This window comes from Diabrotica virgifera, chromosome 4, assembly GCF_917563875.1.
Source record: "Diabrotica virgifera virgifera chromosome 4, PGI_DIABVI_V3a".
NCBI classification, from domain to species: domain Eukaryota; kingdom Metazoa; phylum Arthropoda; class Insecta; order Coleoptera; family Chrysomelidae; genus Diabrotica; species Diabrotica virgifera.
Window position 1 is genome coordinate 241219480 of NC_065446.1, and position 26167 is coordinate 241245646.

The window sequence follows — 26167 nt, forward strand, 5'->3', positions numbered from 1 at the left end:
TTGATATACCAGAAAAAAAAATAAAATCGGACTTGTGTCCATTTTGCGAGGTTCAACCTCTGTTTCCTACACCAGAGGTTCTCAAAGTGGGTGACGCGGCACCCTGGGGTGCCTCAATCATTTGCCAAGGGTAACGTGGAACATTTAAGAAAATAATTAATTCCAGATATGACCAAGAAGATTGATAATGTGAAGATGTCAAACAGCACTATAAGCAAGAGAATTCACACTATTTCACTTGACTTTGTAGAGAGAGAGCTTATAAATAGATTAAAAACTTGTGAATTCTTCAGTTTACAGCTTAATGAATGTACCGACGTTGCTGAACTTGCTGTACTGCTTGTATTTGTGCATCTCCATTCTTTGGCATTTAAAAAAATGCCGCAAGATTTAAAAGACGTACCTATTGGATGGTTCTGTGGAAATAATTAACCATGTGAAGAGCCGTCCGCTTCAAGCACGCCTTTAAAAGCTTATCGCTGAAAATATGGGTATGGATCACAATATTTTGCTCCACACAGAGGTCCGGTGGCTATCGAGGGGAACAATTTTAGGGAGACTATTTGAACTAGAAGATCCACTGATTATCACATTTACAGAGGAGTTTTTCATCCAAGAATTAAAAGATATCTTTCAGACATCTTCGAAATAATAAATAAAACCACCACTTCGCTTCAAGGCAAAGTAGTAGCACAATTAAATACAATCGAAGTCTTGCGTAAAAAGGTTACATTTTTCAAAGCATGTGTTGAAAAGAGGAATCTCACAAATTTCTCTCGATTACAGGAATTTGTTATAACAAATGAAATCAATGTTCAATGTTCAAACGAACTTTTTTGAAATTGTTATTGCTCAATGGCAAGGTTTGGAAGAACGTATTGTAAACTATTTTCCTGATATGGACTCAGATGACTTATATAGCTGGATGATGGAACCGTTTTCGTGCGACCCAAAAAATAAACCTGTCGGTATGACAAATGAAATTTTTCAAAATATACATATTTGAGATCAGCGAAGATAGCAGTTTAAAACTCAAATACCGTGAAGGTAACCAAGAATAGTTCTGGATGCAGGTATATTTAGAAAATAATGTTGGTAAGATGGCAGTGGAAAAACTTGTGTGTTTGACATGGACTTATCTCTGTGAGTCATCTTTTTCCGCATATGCTTACATTAAAGACAAATAGAGAAGAAAACTTCAAGCATCAAGGGATTTGAAGGTCAAACTTACAAAGATTCCCATAATTATAAAGAATATAATGAAAACATCATCGAAACAGTTTCATTCATCACATTAAGTAACGATATTTGAATATCAAATGTAGGTACTGTATTTTATTGATCTGAAATAAAGTTAATGAAATAATAAACGAGTCTCAGAATTGTATTTTTTTCATTTGTTGTCGTTTCCCAAATCGCTTTAAGGGTTGGTGTGCCTCGAAATATTTTTAGCCCTACAAGGGTGCCGCGACTAAAAAAGTTTGAGAACCGCTGTCCTACACTATATTACGCGTTTATCAAAATTTCTGAATATTGCCCTTAATATAATCAGGTCAAATTGCAAAAGGATTTTTACCTTGAATATGGAATAGCAGTTTTATATCAGGAATATTTCGTTTATTTAATAATACTCAAAATGAAGAAAAAGACAGACGTACTCGTAATCATTTATTGTTAACTTCTGACGACCGGTTTCGCTCTCTATAATGTGCAGAGCATCTTCACTTATAATACTCAAAATGTTCACAGAATAGTTGTTTCTGGAAGTTAAAGGTCTCAATTTTTGCGCCCCTCGAAAGGTAGTGTGGGTTCCACGGCACCCGCTGTGGCCACGCCTATGAACCCTCAAAATATTCCGACCAACCCGTGGTATAATGTAACAGCTAAAAAGTAACAGCGCAAATGCACGCATCTCTAGTTGGCGCATACTTTATTACAAATTTCGCTTTAATTGTATTTAGTTGTTGTACTATGTGGACTCCAAAGTAAAATACTGTTACTGTTTAATATTCAATTTTAGACGCAACTCGTTTAAATATACTAAAAATAGTTAATGTTCAACACCGATACAATGTTCTTTATAAAATATAACTTCGCAACAATGTTATCACTTTGAGTTCTGATACCTACTTATATATCTACAGTTCTGTAGGCTTTACTGATAATTTCTGTAATTTCTGTAATTTGTATGAATTTGTATGAATTTCTGTAATTTCCTCGTTTTCGTCATTAATTAGTTTTGCAATTATATTTCTACCTTCGCTTTTTTTCTTCCAGTCTCGTATCCCTTCTTCTCTTGTAGTGTTTCGTTCAATTGTGTTATTTTGTACTTCCTTATGTCTTCTCTGATCTTTTTCTTAATTATTTTGTTGATTTCTGTTATTTCTATTTTATTAAGTGTTCGGTCTTGCATACGTTGATATCTTTTTTTTATTAAATCTTGTGTTTCCTTGCTAAGTTTTGTACTTTATCGGCTTTATTATGGGTTGATTATTTTGCTACTAATATTATTCTTCTTCTTCTACGGCACTACAGCCAAAATTGAGCCTTGCCTCCTTTATTTTTGCCTCCACCCTTGCTTGTCTGTGGCTGCTCTTCTCCATACACGGACTACTAAAAGGGCTTGTGCGTCGCTGTTTACTGTGTCTTCCCAGCGCTTTCTTGGCTTTCCAACCGGTCTCTTTTCCTGCTTTCTAGCATTCAGTGCTCTTTTTGGTAGCCTATCCTCTCCTATTCTTATCACATGTCCGGCCCATTGCAATCTTTGTATTCTAATGAAGTCTGACAGGGGTGCTTCCTTATAAAGTTGATAAAGTTCGTTGTTGTATCGACTTCTGAAGATTCCGTTTTCCCTCACATGTCCTAGTATTCTCCTCAGTACTTTCCTTTCGAATGTGTCGAGTTTGTTTTTGGATGTTTCTTTCAGGACCCAGGCTTCACTGTCATAGCATGTTATTGGTCGAATTAAAGTTTTATAGATTCTAATCTTTGTATTTCGGTGGACACTTTTAGACCGAAATATATGGGAGAGGGCAAAATAAGCTCTGTTTGCCTGCGTTATTCTTTTCCGTATTTCTCTATCTTCTGATCCGTCGGCATATATTTCTACTCCCAGGTATGTAAACCTTCCAACCGTTTCAATGTCATCTTCATGTATAATGTTTTGTGGGACTATATTTCTTCTCGTCTGAGTCATTATTTTTGTTTTTCTGTGTTAATTTCCAGACCTAGCATTTTTGTTTGTGTTTTTAACTCTGCGTATGTTTCCTGTGCTCCTGTTGATGTTCTACTCATAATATTAATATCATCCGTATAAGCGGCCAGTTGAACCGTTCGGTTGGTCAGTAGGTTTCTTCGTCCAGTTTGCATTTGCCTAACCGCATACTCCAGTGCCAGGTTAAACAATGTTGGGGCCAGCCCATCTCCCTGCTTTAGTCCCTGCGAAATTTTGAAAAAGTCTTTTCGGTGGTTTTGTATTTGTACACATGCCTGAGTTTCATCCATTGTGGCTTTAATGAGTCTTATTAGCTTGTGTGGTATTGCTAATTCAGCCAATATACAGTATAGTTTGTTCCTTTTGATTGAGTCGTATGCCTGTTTGAAGTCTACAAACACGTTGTGAACATCAAGATCGTGTTCCCATGATTTGCTCAAGATCTGTTTGACTGTAAATATTTGATCCAGTGTCGATCTTCCCCGTAGGAAGCCCGTCTGATACTCTCCAATAATATTTTCTGCTAGTGGTTGGAGCCGCTGGTTTATAAAGATATTATATTATAGCTGCTACTGATATAGTATTCGTTAAATTTTGATTTAGGATTACAAGGTTTGAATCTTTGTCTATTAGTTCAGTACGTTATGTCAGTGTTTGTTCGTGTTCGTATTCGTCTTTTATGTGTTTAAGTTCCTGTTTTGTATTTAAGTTTGCAGGGCAGGTATACCTACCCTGCAAAACATACCAATTTGGGACACTGTACTCAAATTATTAACACTTAAAATTTGAATCTATAAATTTTACAACCCCGGTGTATTCTCCTATGTACGAACTCCTTTGTACACATCTCATATTTTGAATTCACTTCACAAACTGTAGGCTTGTTTTTACTTATTATAACCTTCTCTTAGCTAATTGGAAGCTCGATAATAACACCAGTGCTTGCCTACAAGGTCGAGTTAAAGGAGTAAAAGAAAATAAACCTTTAATCACGGCTTGTTTCTTTCCTTTATAGAACCAATAAAAAGTTTCAGAATCGATCCGGTTTCCGTTTTCAATAGCGTACCGAATAGTCCATTATGTGATGTCGTTCCCGTATGAAAAAATTCCAGAGTCGGTTTCTTTGCGGATTCCTATTCAAAAATGTCCCCTTTAACCCTTAAACGCCCAAGGGTGGGTAAAAAATGTCCACCTAATGCGTATTCCCTTGTAACATATTTATTACGTGTTTAAAATTTTTTTAAAAATTATTTATTGTTAAAAAAACAGCCCTTTGTCGAATATTAATTTGGTTCTATCGATATTTTTGAAAATAAAAGTAGCATCTTGAGTTAAATATGGGTGGGCATAAAAAGTACACCCTTGGTAAAACTTGTTCCTAAAGGTTTCTATATAATTTCTCGTTAGTAGGAAGATAATCCATATAATTATCGACGTATAATTACATAATCTACATAATTATCCGCCAATGAGGAGGCTGAAAGGAAGAATGTGGAGAAAATCGACAAATCTGAATTACTGGCTTTTACTGGTATGTTAATTTTGATGTACATTGTAATTTTGTTGTAAGGTTTGTAAATTGTTTATATTAATATTTTAGAAGATGCTATGTTTATTAAGCATACGATTCTTAAGTTTAATCCATTTCCAACAACTCTCAATAAATATATTAACTATTTTCGAGGTGGACTTTTTTTACCCACCCTTGGGCGTACATGGAACCTAAAAAAGGTTGGGCGTTTAAGGGTTAAGGGCTTGTTTATATGCAGGCGGTTTGTCAACGTCGACTGCGCGGTTTACCTGTTTTACTTGATCTCACCCTAATGCTGACTTTGAAGTTCCACCCTAATACCAAGTAAAACAGGGGGAAAACAGGTAAACCGCGACGTCGACGTTGGCAAACCGTGTAACATTGAATATTCCCCAATCACGGTGGGCGGCATTTATGTAGCATGCCCCAAAAAGAGGGTGTTATTTGCATAACATGAAAATGGAATTGAAATTTGACAAGATGTTGATATGTCATATAAGGGGATGTTACAAAACAAAATTCAAACCACGGTCGCTCAGAATCGGAAGAGATGTGGGGTGGATCTTTAATAGATGTTAATCTCTTATTAGCTTAGAAAAATTTAAAAAGATAGAAAAATCGAAATAAGGATGTAAAATAAAAATAATGAAAATAAAATATTGGGCGCCACTGGTTACCTTAAGGAACCAAACTTTCACAAAATGAAAATATTAAAAGAAAAATAGTATTAAATCAAAATACATAAAACAAAAAACATAGTCAAATAAAAAATATACATAATATACAAAATATTATAATGTAACTTACTTTATTTACTCTATACTCAATATGCTATACTCAGCCAATTCTTTATTGTTCTTACGATTCAAGAGAGAAGGAAAGAAATAATAAATTTATATTTTGTAAATCAAACATTATTTATTAAAAAACAAAAAAATGAATCTCTGATCTCTCGGTGTTACAGATTGAGACCAGATCACCAAATCAAAAAAAAAATGAAACGAAAAGTTCTACAAACATAAAAATGATACCTTTACAATCATTGTCCTGGTTTCTTCTGGTTGTTGGTTGGTTTGTAAGTCGAAGACGCTATTTCACTACGCGAAAATCACTTCACATTGTTAATAGCTACAGCAACAGTACATAAGGTTATTCATAGTTCATTACAAAAGTTATCATAGAAAAATTCAGCTTTCTACTCGAACAAAAATATTTTAAAGTTCATTAAACGGGATCAAAATGAAATATATAAGCATACTTCATGATTTAACTGTAATGTTAAACTTAGTAATGCAAAATGAAGCTTCTAACTCGTACTTCCGGATCTGACTGCATAAAAAAAATTATTTAATACCAAAAGTGGTATGAAATCATATCGGCGATTCGCTTAAAAACAGCGAGAAAATTGCCGGAGCTCACGCTTATACGCCGGGCTGGGTCAACTCAGCCGGCCGGGAAACTGGTAATAACTACATTTTGAAACACTGACTGGAATTCAAAACTAAACTTCCTTGATGACAGAACTGAACTGCTTGATGGCTTCCACGGAACTAACTTACTCGATCTCCTCAAACTTGGGTTCCCTCTTTCAAAAAAAAGAAGTTACCTCCTATTCTGACAGTCGTCACCTACTTTGTCCAATAGTGATCATACCAAACATTTCCCTACCAATCCGGTAGCTAGAAAGTTCTACTCAGGACATCCTATAAATGTCATGGTTCTTCTTCTTCGACCAGTCAAACTCGCTGTCCTCATAGTAACACATTTAAGGGTTTCCACGAAATCTGCTGCGTTGCAATTTCTGGTTAGTTTCGAGAATTCAATATTTGAGAGATTTAGCAATACCTCTTGCCCTTATTTATGTGGCACTTCCTGTCCCAAAATAAACAACCTTTCAGAACTCTGTCTGAAAATGCCATAAAAATCCTTTATCTTGCAACTTACAACAACGCCTGTGGCCTGTTCTAGGTATTTAAATTTCGAAGAATATTCACTTCGCGTGAGACCTATTTGAAACATATTTTTGGGTGCAAATCTCGTCGTCATTTTAACCATCAAGACAGGGTCGGACTTGCTAATATTTAGACGGTGATTTCGAGACTGTTTCAACCGCCTGCATATAAACAAGCCCTACGGGCTTGTTTAGGCCTTGTTCATATAGGGCGGTTTGTCAACGTCGACGCCGCGGTTTACCTGTTTTCCCCGTGTTTTTCTTGGTGACTTCAAAGGCGGCATTAGGGTGAGATCAAGTAAAACAGGGAGAAAACAGGTAAATCGCGGCGTCGACGTTGGCAAACCGCATGCATATGAACAAGTGGTTATATGCAGGCGCTTTGCCAACGTAGACGTCGCGGTTTACCTGAAAAACCCAATCGCCTGCCGCGGTTCAAGTTAACATAGAAACAAATTCAACCGCTCATCATCGTACATATGCAACCGCGAGTTTTACGCGATTTACCAGCTTTTAAACAGGTTAATAGCGATGTTTACGTTGGCAAACCGCCCTATCTAAACAAGGCCTTACTCTTAACTACCGACGTGAATGTTTCAGGACGTAGACTCTGACATGCGGTATGTCATACCGCTGCTTTCTCCTATGTTTTCAATATGAGTTTGGCTTATGTAACATTTGTTTTTTTTTATATCAACTATGGAATGGTTCTTAACACTGCTGTAGAATAAAATACTGCTGCTCTAAACAAAGTAAACTTTATTTTTTCAAGAAAACTACGAACGCATGCATAAAGCGGGATCCACATCAATAAAAATTTATGTTGTAGTTGTACGTTGTATTTGACACAAATTTGCTCGTGTGCGTTGAAATTTTTGTTGGCGTGGGCTGTGCGTCGCAAGGATTTATGCAAAAATATTTTCGTGACGAACAACACACGGTATCGGTCTTGCTGTCGGTTTTTCAGTCGACTTCAAAGAAATTTTCACCGCACAACGATGTTAGTGTGGACTTGATTATCCACTTGTCGCTAAGTGGATTCGGCGGTACAACACACAAAATAAATATTTACGTCTTACGTCGTAAAAATACTTGACCAGATTTAAATTTGTGCCGCAAATATTTTGTCTGTATTTTAAAATATAACACACACACAAGTTTTTATTGACGTGAATCCGCCTTATTTAAAAAAATGGTGGAGGTTCTTACAAAATTATTTATAAACTGGATTACAAAAAAAACAGTATTGGTAACTAAAAAATAGTAAAATAATGTTGAAAGCACTTGAAAGTAGAACAACTAGATGAACTTGCCATACTAATAGCGAAAGAATACTGAATGGACTGTTTTTAACTATAGAAACATAAACACTGACATGCGGTACATGATACTGCAATAAAACTTTACCTACGTCAACGTAGCTCAAAGACTAAACCATACTAAAACTGCAGCAGTTGGGAGCACGTACAATTACACACCACTTGAAGGTACACAGATTGTGTTCTAGGAATATTTTATAAAACAAGTCTTCCAACAAAATATTTTCGGCACGGTATGGCATACCGCATGTCAGTGGTTAAGGGTTAAACAAATCAGAAGGGTGCCGGGCGAAATTTTTGGGCAGAAATTGTTTAACCAATTTTTTTAATTAAATTCAAATGGTCACTTCTTTTGCTCATGAAAATATTTTTTAGGTTTTCTGGGCCATTTTAAACAAAAAAGGTCTCTTGTCTCTTTCAGATTTTAAATCGCTTTTAACTCGAAAACTATCCACTAATCAAAACATACCTTTTTGGTTTAAAATGACCCAAAAAACCTAAAAATATATTTTCCGTGGTAAAAAAAGGTGATCTGAATTTGTTTAAAAAAAAAAATTGTTCAAACAATTGCTGTCCAAAAATTTATCTTATTCCGATGGAATCTCCGCGACGGAGGTTGGCAATCATCATAGCTTTTCGGACTTTAGAGACGGCTGCTCTGAAAAGTCAATTTGATGTATGTACATCCGTACCATTCTCTCAGGTTGCGCAGCCACGATAGTCTGCGTCTCCCTATGCTTCTTTTTCCTTGAATCGTTCCCTGCATAATCAATAGTTGGAGCAAGTTGTATCTCTCTCCACGTGTAATATGTCCAAGATATTCTAATTTTCTTGTTTTGATGGTATTTAAGATTTCCATTTCTTTATTCATCTTTCCCAGAACCTCTTTGTTTGTGACGTGTTCTGTCCACGATATTTTTAGAACTCTTCTGTACACGCACAGCGCGAATTATTCTAGTTTTTCATTGATGCCGCATTCAAGGTCCAAGCTTCCATTGCATAAAACAGAGTCGAGAAAACGTAGCACCTAGCCAACCTAACTCTTAGCGCTAACATCAAATCTCTTGTGCAGAGCACTTTTCTGCTTTTCTCATCTTGTTAAAATATGCTCTAGCCTTTTCTATTCTGATTTTAATTTCCTAGAAGAAGTAATCACCTGTGGAGTTAAATCTGCTCGTTCGACATTGGTTACGTTTACGAAGATATTCTCGTTATTTCTTTGAGTTTTCGATATTCTTATAAATTTTGTCTTCTTGGCGTTTATTTGCTAGACCGTAGCGCCGGACTCCACTTGCGATTTGTAGACGCGCGATTGTTTTGTAGAGAACATTGAACACATTGTTTCAAATAATACAAGTCAATCCATTTGCAACTAAATAATCATGGATTGACTTGTATTTGAAACAATGTGTTCAATCTTCGCGACAAAACAATCGCGCGACTACAAGTCGCAACTGGAGTCCGGCGCGTATTCTTGTCCAAACTCCGCTATTCTGGTCATCAGCCTCTGAAGATCCTCACAATTTTCGGCTAAGATGACAGAGTCATCTGCATATCTAATGTTGTTAATGGGTGCGTTCGGACGACCACAGCGGCTGACTGTCAGCACAAATCGGCTGAGTAGTTGTATCCAGGCAGCGCTGATAGGATAGGGAAAGCTTAGTAAATCTCTCAGCGGCTGACTTCCAGCGGTGTCGCCCGAAAGCTACCGCTTACTCAGCTATCCAGCCGCTGTGGTCGTCCGAACGCACCCAATGTGCTGTTTCACATTATAAGAATTTTGAACGTGCGAGGGTTTTCTCGTGCGATAGTTTTGACGCACTTGTCCTTTTCACACAGTAAGAATTAAGTCGCACGAAGATATTTTGCTGTGTTGTTTGGTATTTTTTTTTATTTACACTATATTATTATTATATAGAAATATATAAAGATACAAACTTGACGACAAATGCTTGGAATGGTGTATACCGTGCACTTAACAGTGAATTTGACGAATTAGATGATAAAAAAACATATTTGGTAAGCACAGCAAAATTAATTATATGTTACTGATAACAACAGTAATTAAAACTCCTAAGTATATTATAATAAACTTTATTTTACATAGTTGCAATAACGTTGAGTATAAAGGGTCTTCCATCAATATGTGTGAATATAAAAATCTATAAATCGTATCTTTTTGCGTTCATAGGATGGACCGAATGAATTCGGTTCCTCTTATTTCTCTTTCTTCGACAATAAAGTAACCACAACGCTATAATTTGATTTCGCTCCATATAATATGACTATACCTTTTATTCTACGAAATTATATTTAGTTTTATAGGGTAAACGACTCGGAAGACTGGAGTAGGGCAACCGTCGCGTCTTGTGTGAAATTATCTAAAAACAATATTTAAAACGGGTGGATGACGGAGGGTATTTTAAATTCTGTAAATGAAAAACATAGATTGTAATGTTGTTCTGAAGCTATTTCCTTGTGGCATTTTTGTAATAAACTAGATATTTTAAATGGGAAATAAGCCACAATTTAACTAAAAAATGATTTTATTAACGTTTCGACGCCCAAATCTGATGTTGAAACGTTAATAAAATATTTTTTTTAGTTAAATTGTGACTTATTTCCCATTTAGAATAATTTATTACATATATTGTATGAGCTAATCCAAGATCCCACAAATAACTTAGTAGAACAACGATTATAAAAACAAATTAAGACTTTTAATTAAAAACATAAGAAATAATAACTGACAAAATAGAAATTGCAAATGAATTAAATACGCATTACAGTACATTAGGACAAAAGTATGGACAAAAAATAACCATTTGTAATCAGACATCGTATCATGTACCGACCTCAGCCACAAAGTGTAAATAAAACTAATATACCAAACAACACAGTAAAATATCTTCGTGCGACTCAATTCTTATTGTGTGAAAAGGACAAGTGCGTCAAAACTACCGCACGAGAAAACTCTCGTACGTTCAAAATTTTTATAATGTGAAACATCGCAATGGAAACTCCATTCACCTTTATTCCAGCTGTTTCATCCTCAATAGCTTTTTTCAAGATCTCTTCCGAGTAGGCATTAAAAAGAATTGGCGACAACACGCATCCCTGTCTCACCCCATGTCTGATTTTTTAACGCGAGTCCGTAAAGAAAGAGAATCAGAATTTTTTTCATACGGGAGCGACCTTACATCGTGGACTAGAAGTCGGCTAGTATGGAATGTAAAATCAACCGCCACGGGTTTTGTTTCAATTTCAAATCCCGTCCAAGATCATTCAGTCTTCTTATATTAACTGGTCTGAGATTGGCCGATTCGACCTTAAAAGGTCAAGTTTTTATTGACCGTAATGATGCAGGACGAAAATATTAAACAAATCAATCACTTCTAATTGAATAAAATATCGTACTGCGTTTTATCAGCCGCAGACACACAAGTAATAAAAACATTGATTGCTTTTTGTGACGAGCTAACGCCGAATATTAGGAATTTTTAAAAAATTCTTATCAATAGATAAACAATTAATTTAGATTTAATATATACATATTTGTTACATTGCAATAGATAAATTATTCATATTTTTTTATAAATAAATAAAATTTATAAAACAAATTGTTAAAATTAAATTCTATAACTAAGAAATTACAATTTTAATTACATACATATTTCATTTTAATACCATTATCATCATTTTGATTTTGTAGTCATTTTAATTTATTAATCAATTAACACTTACTTTATTTAGTTTTTATTTTAATTCTATATCTTATTTTAATTTATTTATATAGTCCAGAAAGCCACTGCGCATCCGCTAGGAAAAATATTCCGATTCGTATTTTTTGCACAATTTTACTCAAAAAGGATCCCTTTTAACAAATTTGCAAGTTGCCAGGACCAAAAGTGGGTCAAAAATTTTTGAAACGTTTTTTTTTGTGTTTTTTTTTCTAAAATTATTTTTTTTTGCATGGAACAAAGTTTTTTTAGGGTTTTTGGATCATTCCAAACAGAAAAGGTCTGTAGTGACTTTTCTCTAAAGTTGATAGTTTTTGACATATAAGCGATTAAAAATTGAAAAATTGCTGTATCGGCCATTTTTAACCTTCAAAAACTATGTGAAAAATTTAAAATTTGAATGTTGCCAAGGTAGGTAGATATTCTTTAAACATCTATTGATGAAATCCCGAGTTTTTTGGAATACAGTATTCAAAACTCCTTTGTTTTTTAATTTCTAATCACGTGTGCGCGACACTATTTTCCACCGTTGCATGTGTATACAGTATGGTGCAAATGAAAGGAATATATTCGTTATTTCGTAAACCGGCGACTTAACGAAAAAATCCGAAACAGGTCGATTTTTATTTTTAAGTTATGATATTGTGGCATATATGGTATGCTAGTGACGCCATCCGTCTGAGCGTGATGACGTAATCGATGATTTTTTTAAATGAGAATAGGGGTCGTGTGCTAGCTCATTTGAAAGGTTCTTCAATTCTCTATTCAGTAATGTAAACATTTACATAATTATTTATACAGGGTGTCCAAAAATTTTTTATTAAATTAAATTATTTGACAAAAAAAGAAGTAGAAGGACACCCTGTATAAATAATTATATAGATGTTTATATTACTGAATAGAGAATTGAAGAACCTTTCAAATGAGCTAGCACCCGATCCCTATTCTCATTTAAAAAAATCATCGATTACCTATGTCATCACGCCCAGGTGGATGACGTCACGTCACTAGTATACCATATATGCCAGAATATCATAACTTGAAAATAAAAATCGACCTGTTTCGGGTTTTTTTCTTAACGTCGCCGGTTTACGAAATAACGAATTTATTCCTTTCATTTGCACCTTACTGTCGCGCACGCTTGATTAGCAATTAAAAAACAAAGGAGTTTTGAATATTGTATTGCAAAAAACTCTTCGGGATTTCATCAATCGATGTTTAAAGAATATCTACAACCTACCTTGGCAACATTCAAATTTTCAGTTTTTCACATAGTTTTTGAGGGTTAAAAATGGCCGATTTCGCAATTTTTCAATTTTTAATCGCTTATTTGTCAAAAACTATGAACTTTAGAGAAATGTCACTAAAGACCTTTTCTGTTTGGAATGATCCAAGAAAACCTAAAAAAAAACATTTAAAAGATTTTTGACCCACTTTTGATCCTGGCAACATGCAAATTTGTTAAAAGGGGTCTTTTTGGGTAAGATTTTGCAAAAAAATACGAATCGGAATATTTTTCCTAGCGGATGCGCAGTGGCTTTCAGACTTTTCGATACAATTTAAAAACTTCCGACTTAAAAGCAAACAATTAATACCAGTTTATTATTACGACTGGTTCTAAAATCTAATTCATTCCCTTCTGTTTTATTTTCCGTTAGCTGGTCTTTTCTTGAATTTACGAGAATTGTGAGACCCTTTCGTTACGTCACGCAGTTTCCTACTTTTTGTTTGGAATAGTCTTTGTAGAAAAGACTGGTCGATTTGCTGCTAGGATGGGGGAGACATCGAGGTTGGCTTGAGAACCTTTGTGCCTCTCGCAGGTAGGCGAGTGTTGTTTACTTGTAGTCCCATTAATAGAATTTTCTAGTGGGTCATTGACATGTAGCTAATAACCTTAGTAACTACAATATCTTTTGATTTAAAGTTGGGGGATGTCAATCTGGTTATTCAAGGTATGTTAAAAAATATGAATTTCGCTCAAGAGTAAAGTACATTTATACTTTACAATATTTCAATTAGAAGGATTTATGTAATTGCATATTCAAACATAGTTTTTAATTTAGAATAATTTTTTATAACAATTTGCGATAGGTATTGTGAAATACATATAAAGGTACTCTTCAGCGAAACTCAGATTTTTTGACGTACCTCGTATAAAATTGATAAAATATGATATTTGATGGTTGCGTCTAACATTTTAGACCATGCAGAGCATTTTATGAAGAATAACTTTTTTCGTAAAATTGATAATAAAAAAATTTCCAATAGGTTCCAAGTTGCGCAGACATACTGTGTAAGCATAAGAGCTCAAAAAAGAAACTTTTTTTATATACATACAGGGTGGGGCATTAGTGTGACAAAGTCCAATTACTCGTTTGTCGTAAGAGATACGAAAAAAAGTTATTTAGGTAAAAGTTGGGGCAGACATAGTATCATATTTTAAAAATATTTTCAAATATACAGGGTCGTCCGTATTGACAGGGTGACACAAACTTATGTTTTTATTAATGGAACACCCTGTATATTTTTACATTTTTGGATTCTCCTCGATGTTTCCTTTCTTAAAATATATAGTTTTGTAATATTATACGAGGTAGTTTAAAAGTTAATTACGTTTTTTTGTTAATTTCCTAGCAAAATCTACACCCTGTAGAATTTTAGTGATTTGACATCAAATGTTTATTTTATGTTCAAACGATTTCTAATATAGTATACTATTGTTAAACATTAACAGTATAGCGAAATGTTTAATTTTAGTATACAGGGTGGGTCGAAACTCGGAATGAGTATTTTCTGAGTTTTCTTAAATGGAACACCCTGTATTTAAGTATTGTAATGAAATGATATTTTATGGTACTTTTTTATTTCTTAAGCATTCCCTATACCTAAGTGCTTTAATTTGTAAGTTATTCGTGATTCTTTAAGCCAAACATTAATTGTAAGAAAAATTACGTGAAATTTTATTAGGTGGCTGTGAAAATATTTGATCAGAAATAATTTTTGGAAAAGAAAATACATCATAATCTAGTCTGATCCTTAATTTATTACTAATGGATGAAATATCCAAATAAATTCGTGGTTAAGTTTGTTGGTGCGCAAAATATTAATAAAAACATACAATATTCTACCTCGTCGGCTATGACACTAAATTTCTTTTAAAATTTGACATTATACTATTTTTACAGATCCAGTTGCTTTGTTACCATTACTAATATGTATTTTTCTTATGAGAAACTGACTAATAAGGTTTTGGTGCTAGTGGAATATAACAAAAATGGGCTACTAGCAATAAGAATTTTGCATTAGAAATTCCCTGAGAGACGACAACTAAGAAGAGAAACGTTTAAAAATATACTAGAACGGTTTCAATGGACTGATCACTTATATTATGATAAATCTGCTCGAATAAAAACTATTGCAAGTGAAGAAAACAGCAATTATATGTAATCCTTAGTGTCACTGAGGATCTGCATATTAATATAATCGTTCTTAAAATCTAAGTATCTAGTCTGTTGAAACCGTTTTAGTATACTTTCAAAAGTTTCTCTTTTTGGTTGTCGTCTATCAGGGAACTGCTGATGATAAATTTTTATTGCTAGTAGCTAATTTTTGTTATACTCTCCTAGCACAAAGCCATTTTAATCCGTTCCTCATTAGAAAAATTAATATTAGTAATGGTATCAAATCAACTGAAATAGTATAATGTCAAATATTTAAGCAAATTTTGTGTCATAGCCAACTGGGCAGAATTTTGTATGTTTGATTCATATTTTAAGCACCAACAATCTTAACTAAGAATGTATTTGGATATCTCATCCAATATTAATAAACTAAGGATCAGGTTAGATTATTATGTATTTTTTTTCGAAAAATTACTTTTGATTGGATATTTTCACGGCTACCTAATGAAATTTTACGTAATTTTTTGTTGCAATTAATGTTTGCTTAAAGAATGACGAATAACTTACAAATTAAAGCACTTAGGTATAGGGAATGCTTAAGAAATAAAAAAGTACCATTAAATATAATTTCACTACAATACTAAAATACAGGGTGTTCCATTTAAGAAAACTCAGAAAATACTCATTCCGAGTTTCGACCCACCCTGTATACTAAAATTAAACATTTCGCTATACTATTAATGATTAACAGTAGTAGACTATATTAAAAATCGTTTGAACATAAAATAAAAATTTGATGTCAAATCACTAAAATTCTACAGGGTGTAGATTTTGCTACGAAATTAACAAAAGAACGTAATTAACTTTTAAACTCCCTCGTATAATATTACAAAACCATATAGTTTAAGAAAGGAAACATCGAGGAGAATTCAAAACTGTAAAAATATACAGGGTGTTCCATTAAAAAAAACATAAGTTTGTGTCACCCTGTAAATACGGACGACCCTGTATATTTGAAAATATTTTTAAATCATGGTACTATGTGTGCCCCAACCTTTACCTAAATAACTTTTTTTCGTATCTCTTACGACAAACGAGTAATTGGACTTTGTCACACTAATGCCCCACCCTTACATATTTATTATTTTTTAAGTTTTTTAGATATTAAATGTATTTTAGGTAAGTTGTACAGAAAAAGGTTTTGATGACTTTGTATAAATATTTTTTTAACTGATATTTTTCGGTTTTTTTATTGCATATTTTATCTTTTTTAATTTTCTAAAAAAGATGTGTAGTTCATTTTTAAAATAAAATAAGTTAGTGCATTTTAAAAACTACCTCTTCAGCTTTAAAAAACACCTATAATATTATAATATATTCGTTTAAACTTGAGTAATACCCTCTTAAAGTGGTAGAATTTCTGTAAAACTACGAAGTTTTCAAAAATTACATTTTTGAGACGCCGTATCATTTGAATTAAATTTTTGAAATTTTTTTGAATGAAACATCGTTTAGTACGAAGTTTCAAAAGTAAGTTGTGCAAAGAGAGCTTTATAGGTAAAATTGTATTAGTCACACATTTTTAAATAATTTTTGAACAAAATTCATGTATTAAGTCCCACTTTCCGCCCACACTGTACTTATGCACATACCTTTTTTTCTTTGTATTATAACTAAGTATATGATAGTTTTATGTTCTTTCATTTTCAATTTGTAAAATTTAAGTTGATCAATTAATTAAAACATTATGTTAAATTAACTTAACTATTAACTCAATTAACTAGGTCAAGTCAGTTTTTTTCTAAGATTTATATTTTCGTAGATATTTAAAAAAACAACTAATTTCACAGTTCATTTGTTTAATAAAAAATTAAGCACCCACTTTTGGAGTAGAACTTTTGATATGTTGTTTGTTATACGTTTCTTAATGAAATTATAAAAAGTTCTATCTTGTTTGATTTTTTTCCTAAGTAAAAACTTCATTGACTCCACTAGATATAAAATATGAAAGGTATAAAAAGTATGCACTTAGAGGACTATTTCTAACAAGCTAACTGCAAACTGCAATACGATACGTGATATGTCAACTTTAATGACAAACTTTAGACCCACGATCGCGAAATGTAGTTTTTAAGTCATATTATTACTAAATAACATTAATGTACATAACTGCATTTAAATATTACAATTTTACTAAAAGTAAAGCAATAATAATTATAATGTTTAGTCGATTGGACTATGATCTGGCATAGCAGTTTACCTTGATTTTAGTGAAACTTTTTATATCTACTATCAAAAAATTGTTTACTGGCAATTTTGAATCATTTTAGTTAGGTGAAAATTGACTGCAGCCGATATCACATAAACTATTTTGGGAATATGTAGATACATCATGTAGATGTGAGAAATTCCTACAGAATCCTTGAGTGCATATTTTTTTATTTCAGCGTTAAGGGGATAGGCGCAAAATCTTGGTTCATTGCTATTTAAACATTTTTTTTTTTCGAATCTTATGAAAACTTATAAATATTTTTGAAACATTTAAACGCAGAATAAAAGATTACATTATTACCGAGTGCCGAAAGTCTCTTAGAATAAACAAAAAGTTTAAAATTAAAAATAACACTAAATTTTCTCTTTTTTTCGCCTTATTAAATATAATTTAAATATAACTTATTAAAATAAACATAGAAGTTTTCAGGGACTTTCGGCCCTTGGTAATAATGTAATCTTTCTTTCTGCGTTTAAATTTTTCAAAAATACTTATTAGTTTTTTCAGGGCTCGGAAAAAAATGAATGCATTTACATAGTATTGGACCAAGATTTTGCGCCTATCCCCTTAAAGAGACATGAATGACAGACGAAATGGATCTGATCTTTAAAAATAATGATATAAATATATAAAACATCCTTTCCAAAAAAATATATTCAACCAAATTATTTTATTCGAATAAAAAATAATAAGACAAGCTAAAGAAAAACGGTTGTTGGTAAAGGGCACTGAAGTGGATGAAAAAATATTTAAAAATCCACAAGGAAAAAGTTTTCCTGTAGTTGGCTGTATACCATATAATACAAAAACCAGTAAAATCCTGTATAAAAGGTATATTTAAAATCCCTCAAAAGGGCCACATCAAAATCACAACATAACTAGTTTTCGACTGGTTTACCAGTCATCATCAGTGCTTACGTGCAATATACATGAAGAGTACAGTGGAAAAACAAGGAATGTCACATTTTCATTAATTTCGCCTTTTCTCGCAATGTGGTAGCAAAGACTGATTACTATCGACTAGGCTATCGATTCAAGACAATAAACATAAAGATCAGTCTATATAAATTTTCTAAGAATTTTTATCAATTCGAAGGACCAATATTGCCCTCACGCCCCTGAACAAAATTAAGAAATGTTAGCAGTTTTTTGGTGCATTATTAAATTAATAAGTTAATATAGATTAATATTATATTAAGATTATAGAATAATAATTGCTAGAATTCTGTTAAGAATCTCCTAAGTAGTTTTTAGGTATCATAAGAATTAAACCTTTATTGGTGTTTATCTCAATATGTATAAAACGTGACCTTCCTTGTTTTTCCCCTGTACTCTTCACATGCTAACCACCAAGATTTGTTTGACAAATATATGTGGGTCAAAGCCCAGTAAAAGTTGTCCGTCAATGAAACATTGGTTTAAAATGTTACATTAAGCTAGGATGTTTAAAATATTTGGCTAATCTGCCCCAGGTAACATCTGAGCTGTGGATATGACTTGTTCACATGGCCCAATTCCAAAGGTTTCCAATTCCTCGTCCGAGTGCGTGGATATAGGAGCATAGGCTTGAATTTGAACGCTGGTTTTATTGTTAAATTTCAATGTTTCAATTCCATTGGTATTTGTGCTGAAGCAGTCACTGTTAGACTTATTCTTCTTTAGGTACCATGTCTGTATTCAGACGTTGGCCGTCATCATGTTTACAATTTCCTGACACTTTTTCCTATCGGCTGCAGCGCGAAATAACTCTTCTACCACACCGTTGTTTAAATATAGGCAGCAATGAAAGTTCTTTCGACCAATCCATCTCTTTCTCTCCACTTTTCCCTGTATTGTAAGGCGAAATAGATGATATTTAGGTCTTCTAATTATATGGCCGAAGTATTCTGCTTTTCTTCTCTTTATGCTATTTATGAACAGACGTTCTGAATTAATCATTTTAAGAACATATTCATTGGAAGTGTACCAAACCCACAATATCTTTAAGATCCATTGATAGCACCACAATTCGAATGATTCTAAGTTGTTTAGTATTGTGGTTTTTAACGTCCATGTCTCACAACCATACAATAGGATAGACCACACAACATTTCAGGACCTTCTTGCTAATGCAGACTCATCAATTTCTTTGCCTTATCCCTATGCGGGGTCGGCTTCCCTAATTGCATTTCTACTCACAATTCTATCTTGGGTCATATCAATGTTAATCCCCTTTACCAACATGTCCTGCCTTATCGTCTCCCCCGCCCCAGGTCTTCTTTGGTCTTCCTCTCCTACTCCATCCAGGAATCTGCACTTCATCTATTCTTCGTATTGGGTGACCAAACCATCTCAACCTATTCTCTCTCATTTTGGCATCAATTGGTGCCACATCTAGACTTCCCCTAATATACTTATTTCTAATTTTATCCTTCTTTGTCACTCCACTCATCCATCTAAGCATTCTCATTTCCGCCACATGCATTCGTTGTTCCTCTTTCTTTTTCACTGCCCAACATTCAGTTCCGTACATCATAGCCGGTCTTATGGCTGCTTTATAGAATTTTCCTTTCAAGGGAAGGGACATCATTTCATTGGAATTTTTCTGTTACACAACACACCACTCGCTTCTTTCCACTTCATCCATCCAGCCCTAATTCTACTGCATGCATCTCCATCTATTTCTCCATTACTCTGTAATACCGATCCAAGGTACTTAAAACTGTTGCTTTTCACAATCATTTCACCATCCAAAGATACCATTTTATTTGTAGTAACTCCATCTTTAAATGAACATTCCAAATACTCTGTTTTTGTCCTACTAAGTTTTAAAGCTTTTTCCTCCAGAGCTTGTCTCCACTGTTCCAGTTTTTGTTCTAAGTCTCTTTCACTATTTCCTATTAACACTACATCATCAGCATACATTAGGCACCATGGAATGCTACCCTGTAGTTTCGCTGTTATCTGGTCCAAAACTAATGAGAATAAATAAGGACTAAGCACCGAGCCTTGGTGCAATCCTACTTTCACCTGAAATTTATCAGTCTCTCCCACACCTGTCCTAACACTAGTCGTTACTCCCTCATACATATCTCTCACAATCTTTACATATTCGCTAGGGACTCCTTTCTTATTGAGTGCCCACCACAGAATCTCTCGAGGAACTCTATCATATGCTTTCTCAAGATCAATGAATACCATATGAGCGTTGCTAATGCAGACTATTGTACTAATATGCATATAATATTTAATACATTCATATAACAATGTTATTTAATGTTAATAACAATGTTACCATTAATGTAGGTATTTTAAATTCCAGAACCTTCTTGCGCGAGCAATCAATTCAAATGCAAAGATGGCAAATGTATACCGATAAGTTGGCACTGTGACTCCAGCCGGGATTGCGATGATGGGAGTGACGAACCAGAAGACTGCCAGAAGAACCACAATTGTCGATCGGATCAGTTTCAATGTTCTTTAACCAAGAAGTGTTTACCTACAGGTACGTTTTTCATATATGAAGTTGTATTAAGTAACTATAAGAGAGTTTACATCTCTTTATTTATCAATTATTTGAATAGTGTGTGTACGTAAATTTAAATGTTACGCTACCTTCTTCTTCTTCTTAAAGTGCCTATCCGTTTCGGATGTTGACGATCATCATGACTATCTTGACTTTGTTTACCGCAGCGCGGAACAGTTCAGTGCTAATCGTGTTATACCACTTTCGTAAATTTTAAAGCCAGGAAATGCGTCTTCTTCCCGGTCCACTTTTACTATTTACCTTCCCTTGGAGAATCAGTTGGAGACGCTACCTTGGTGATGTCTATTTCTTGTTTCTCTCCAGCGCGCTGGGCTGTGGAATCTCGTCGTCTTGCCTCTTACACTTGGCGGTTTATCTACAATGGGGGGTGGGCAAAAGCCGGCCTGCCGGCTGGATCCGGCCCTTTTGCTTACTTTATCCGACCCATGCAAGCAATTTTTTTAAGAGCGTAGGCGCAATGTTTTTTAAATGCATTCATATTTTTCGATTGCTGAGAAAACTAATAAGTATTTTTGAAAAATTTAAACGCAGAATGAAATATTAGGTACATTATTACTGAGGACCGAAAGTCCCTAAAAACTTCTATAATGTTTATCACAGGGGTGAAAAAAAAGATAACTTACGTTATCATTTCTAAGTATGTTCCCTTTCTCCTTGCTGTCTTTCTCCTTTTAATGATGGTCAAAAGTTCTCTGTTCCTTTTCCATTCTGTGCAACACCATTTCGTTCGTAATATGATCGGTCCATGCAGGGGCGTAACAGAGGGCCCCGCAGCGTGAAGCTTGCGGGGGGCCCCAATCGCTTAAGGGCCCCATCTTGTCATCTGATATTATGTAAAAATCTGTTATTGTTATATTATTTTTACGTTGTCTGTTTAAATTTAAAAACGTAAAAATTTCTATATAACTAGACGTATTTGCCAAGTGAATCATCTCATAATATCTAGAAACTTAATCCCTTCCGGCCTACCGAAATTTTATGGCAGAGACAATAAACTATATAATGCTTTGTACTTGACTATTGAAAGATATTAGAATTGCAATTTGCCGAATTTAAGAACAATATTTTTAAATCTAAAAATGGGTTTTCTTTCTCTCTGTACTTTACCTACTTTTAGTATTTCAATACAATATTATCGCCAGTAATTTCGTATTGGTTGTTTGCATTTAATGTTATTTATGTTTGTGTTGTTTTACGGTTATAGTTGCATCAGTTTGGTACGCATTTATTTAACAATTATTGACGACTTTTCTTATGTAATCATTGGACAATCTCTCAACAGATAAATGGTAAGATAAGGAAATTATAACACTTACGCTTTAGGGAAGTCAATGTAGAAAAACTTGCATTGTCTCGGTTTCAGAAAAAATCAAATAAGCTTATATTTTTCTAAAACATTTTTTGTTAGTTTATATATCTTATCTTAAAGTGAAAAGTTCTACTCACAGATGCCTCTAATTGTTTATTAATTCTTTAAACAATAAAACTGTTTTATATTAAATAATTTTAAAAGATATCAGTGAATTCATCATTTTACATTGTTCAAAAATGTTTCTATTTGCTTTTTGATTATGCTGAATTCGAATATGTCATTAAATCAGGGCCATAAGTACGATGTTGGGGGTCCCGGGGCAAACGTGATCTGGGGGCCCCCTCCAGCAGAAGGAGTCCGGGAAAATTGATATTTAACCACTTGAAAACGCATTTTAATGTACTCCATGACTGAAGTTTCCTGTACCTACCTACATATTGCTATTTTAGTTGACCAACACAAAACAAATTTGAAATCACATTATTTTAAGCTAAATATTTACCATCAATATAACATCTTTTCTGTTTTCATAAAAAATATACTACACATAATGTTACTTACATTCTTCGGCTATAATGTAGGTTTTTAATCGCGTTATATTGTCTATAGGCAGTATAACGCCATTACCTGAGGCCCCGAGGCACTGCCCCGGTTGCCCCAATGGTAGTTACGGCCCTGTCAGACATTAAAATTTGAAAATTCAAAATAAATTTTTTGAGCACTTATACAGTATGTCTGCGTGGCTTCGAACCATATGGGAAACATTTTTATTATCAATTTTACGAAAAAAGTTATTCTTCATGAAATGCTCTGAATGGTCTTAAATCTGAGATACAAAATAAGCCAGATAAACCATCAGATATCAAAGCTTATCAATTTTATATGAGGTAAGTCAAAAAATAGGAATTTAACTCAAGGATAAAGTACTTTTATATTTAACAATATACGATTTTAATTTTAATATGTAATTACATCCTTGTAAATAAAAAATTAATTTTTCCAAATATTTCTCAAATTACCGATAACCAACATCATTTTATTACAATTATAATACCTATTTTATTATTAATTTTTTAATTTTACGAAAAAATTCTTTATAAAATTCTTATCAGATTCTTTATAAAAAGCTCTGCATTATCTCAAAACGAAGATTCAATCGTAATATATCACATTTTACCAACTTTATACGAGGTATGTCGAAAAATATGAATTTCTCTCTAAGAGTTAAGTACCTTTATAGTTCACAATATTTCAACTGGAATGATATACATAATTGCATATTTAAACGTAGTTTTTAATTGCGAACAACTTTTTATAATAAAATTTTTCAATATTATAAATTATAAAGGTGGTATAGGTACTATTGAGCGAAATTAATATTTTTTGATATACCTCGTATAAAATCAATAAAATTGAATATCTGATTATTGCAACTTAAGTTTTATACCATGCAGAGCATTTTATGAAGAATAACTTTTGTTTCGTAATATAGATATGTAATAAAAAAGTTTCCCATAGGTTCCAAGCTACGCAAACACACTGTATAAGAAATCAAGAAAGCATTGTTTTAACATTTACTATTTTTAAAGCTGGTTATTAAATGCATTGTAGGTAAGTTGTACAGAAAACAACAAAAGAAGTTGTTTATTTAGAATGGGTCTGTATACCAATAAAGATGAGAAATGTAAGTTGTTATGAACAGTGAACGATAACGCTAACACAAAAAAGTTTTTGTTAAATAAGTCGTATTTAGTAATTGTTTAACGCGGGAGCAGTCGCGCTCACTTCTGTCACGTAAGCAGTCGCGCGTAGAACAAAATCTAACAATACGAATTTAAAACAAAGTTCAATTCTATAATATGTTTGTTTGCTTGTTATGTTAAAAATATCTATTTCTAACAATTTTAAAACTAATTGGTTCCCACCAAAGCCATAAATTCCACAAAAAGAAAAAAGAAAAATTAAATTAAAAATTAAAAAAAAATCCTACGCATTACTACAATCTTCTTCGAGGCACGTACAAGTGGAAAGTTATGTTGCAAAATTTTTCATTAAGTTATCACGGAAAATGATAAAAAGTTGGATTTTTTCTAACGGCGCGACTGCTCCCGGGTTAAAAGGGGCCCCATTTCAAATTCTGCGGGGGGGCCCCGACGGAGTTTGTTACGCCACTGGGTCCATGGTATTTTCACAATTCCCCTAAAAAGCCACATCTCAAAAGCTTGCAGCTTTTTCATTAAGTCAGCATTAACAATCCAATAAAGAAGAATAGAATGGACATAACATTTTTATTATTATCCCTGTTATTTATAGCGTTCTCCGCCTTCCGGTTTTCAGTTTCCAGCTTCGTCCGTCATTGCATTCGTCAGGGTGAAGGTTCCTTTCCGACATTGCCTTCTGAGTACCGCCTAGCCAGGATTGTTTTGGCGTTCCTTTCTTTTTCTTGGCGTCCATTTTAAAATTTGTTTTGGCAGCCTGTGGTCGTCCATTGACGTCGTACATGACCATACCAGATCTGTTGCTTCCTTTGAATTTCGTCTATAATGGTTGACTTGACATAACATGTTACCATCCGATATCAGATTTTCAGATTGAATCTTTGGTTACTCAAAAATTTCACCATCTTCAAAAAGGCTGCTCTTGATTACTCTATTCTTGATCGAATTTCTGAAGTTCATTTTTTATCTGGATCCTTGTTATGGCTTAATATAATGGACCATATTAAAAATTTCGTAATTTTACTGGGAACAAATTATTCGCCTGTACACACCAGAAAGACAATTTATTATTATTAACAGTCAAATGTCTTTCTCCAAATGCTTTAAAATGATACTTATAGTATTTTTGTCAAAAAAATTTCTTGGGCAGAGAAAAACCTCCACCAAAAACATTAGCGTACATACTGGGTATAGTCCTCCGACCCGGTAGACATTTTGAAAATTTCATTTTGGCCCGCGCTTAAAAGTATTTGCCCACCCCTGATCTACATAAAACTGTGTGTGTCATAAAGTACAGGTGCAAAACATTTTAAGTTGGTTTTAACATTTCGTTTCTAACTCGACGTTTCTAACTTCTTCTTAATACGTACTCAATCTGGTTTATTATCGAGTTTGTGCTTTTATTGTCCGGATTGGCCACAGGAATGTGAAATATTTAGTATACCTTTGAAGTTATACACTGTGTCCGTAAAGTATGGAACAAATTATTTTTTAGCTAAACAGAGCATTTTAAGAAATAATCCTGAAACACGTCGATTTTTGATTTTAGTTTACCGTATTTTAAAATAATATTCTGATATACAGGGTGAATTACTTTCGAGTAATGACGTGACCGTCATTTTTTTTAAATGGAACACCCCCATTTTGTTTCAATTTTCGGATCACTCTAGCTGAGCTGATTCCAAAAATATATCACATGTTGATTCAAATTGGTACAGGGTGGACAAAAATACAATAGTTTTGTGTGTGTCCACAAAGTAACGCGTTAGTTAAATTAACAATATTATCAAAAATACTTATTGTCTAGCGGACAGAATATGATGAAATACATGACTTTATAAATGTTTGAACTGCAGCCCTTGCTGTATTTGACAGTAACCCAAACGTTGTACAAATTATTGTTGAACCTTGTTTATTGTGTCTTGAGAAATATTGTTTATTCTATCCGAATTCTCTGTTTTAATTTTTGAATGTTTGCTGGTTTCGTTTGATACACAACATTCTTCAGATGGCCCCATATATAATAATCCAAAGGATTGAAATCTGGGACCTGATATTGTTAATTTTACTAACGCGTTACTTAATGAGCACACACAAAACTATTGTATTTTTGTCCACCCTGTACCAATTTGAATCAACATGTGATATATTTTTGGAATCAGCTCAGCTAGAGTAATCCGAAA

General features: G+C 33.5%; 1 protein-coding gene across 2 annotated transcripts in view; it reads left to right on the forward strand.

Annotated features, from left to right (window-relative positions):
- The window catches only part of LOC114327547 (prolow-density lipoprotein receptor-related protein 1), a 222777-nt gene that overhangs the window by 53341 nt on the left and 143269 nt on the right, over window positions 1-26167 (forward strand). For both annotated transcript variants that reach the window (XM_050648833.1, XM_050648834.1), the window contains exon 2: window positions 20730-20912. In XM_050648833.1, coding sequence (XP_050504790.1) covers window positions 20730-20912 — 183 coding nt within the window. The remainder of the gene's footprint in view (window positions 1-20729; window positions 20913-26167) is intronic.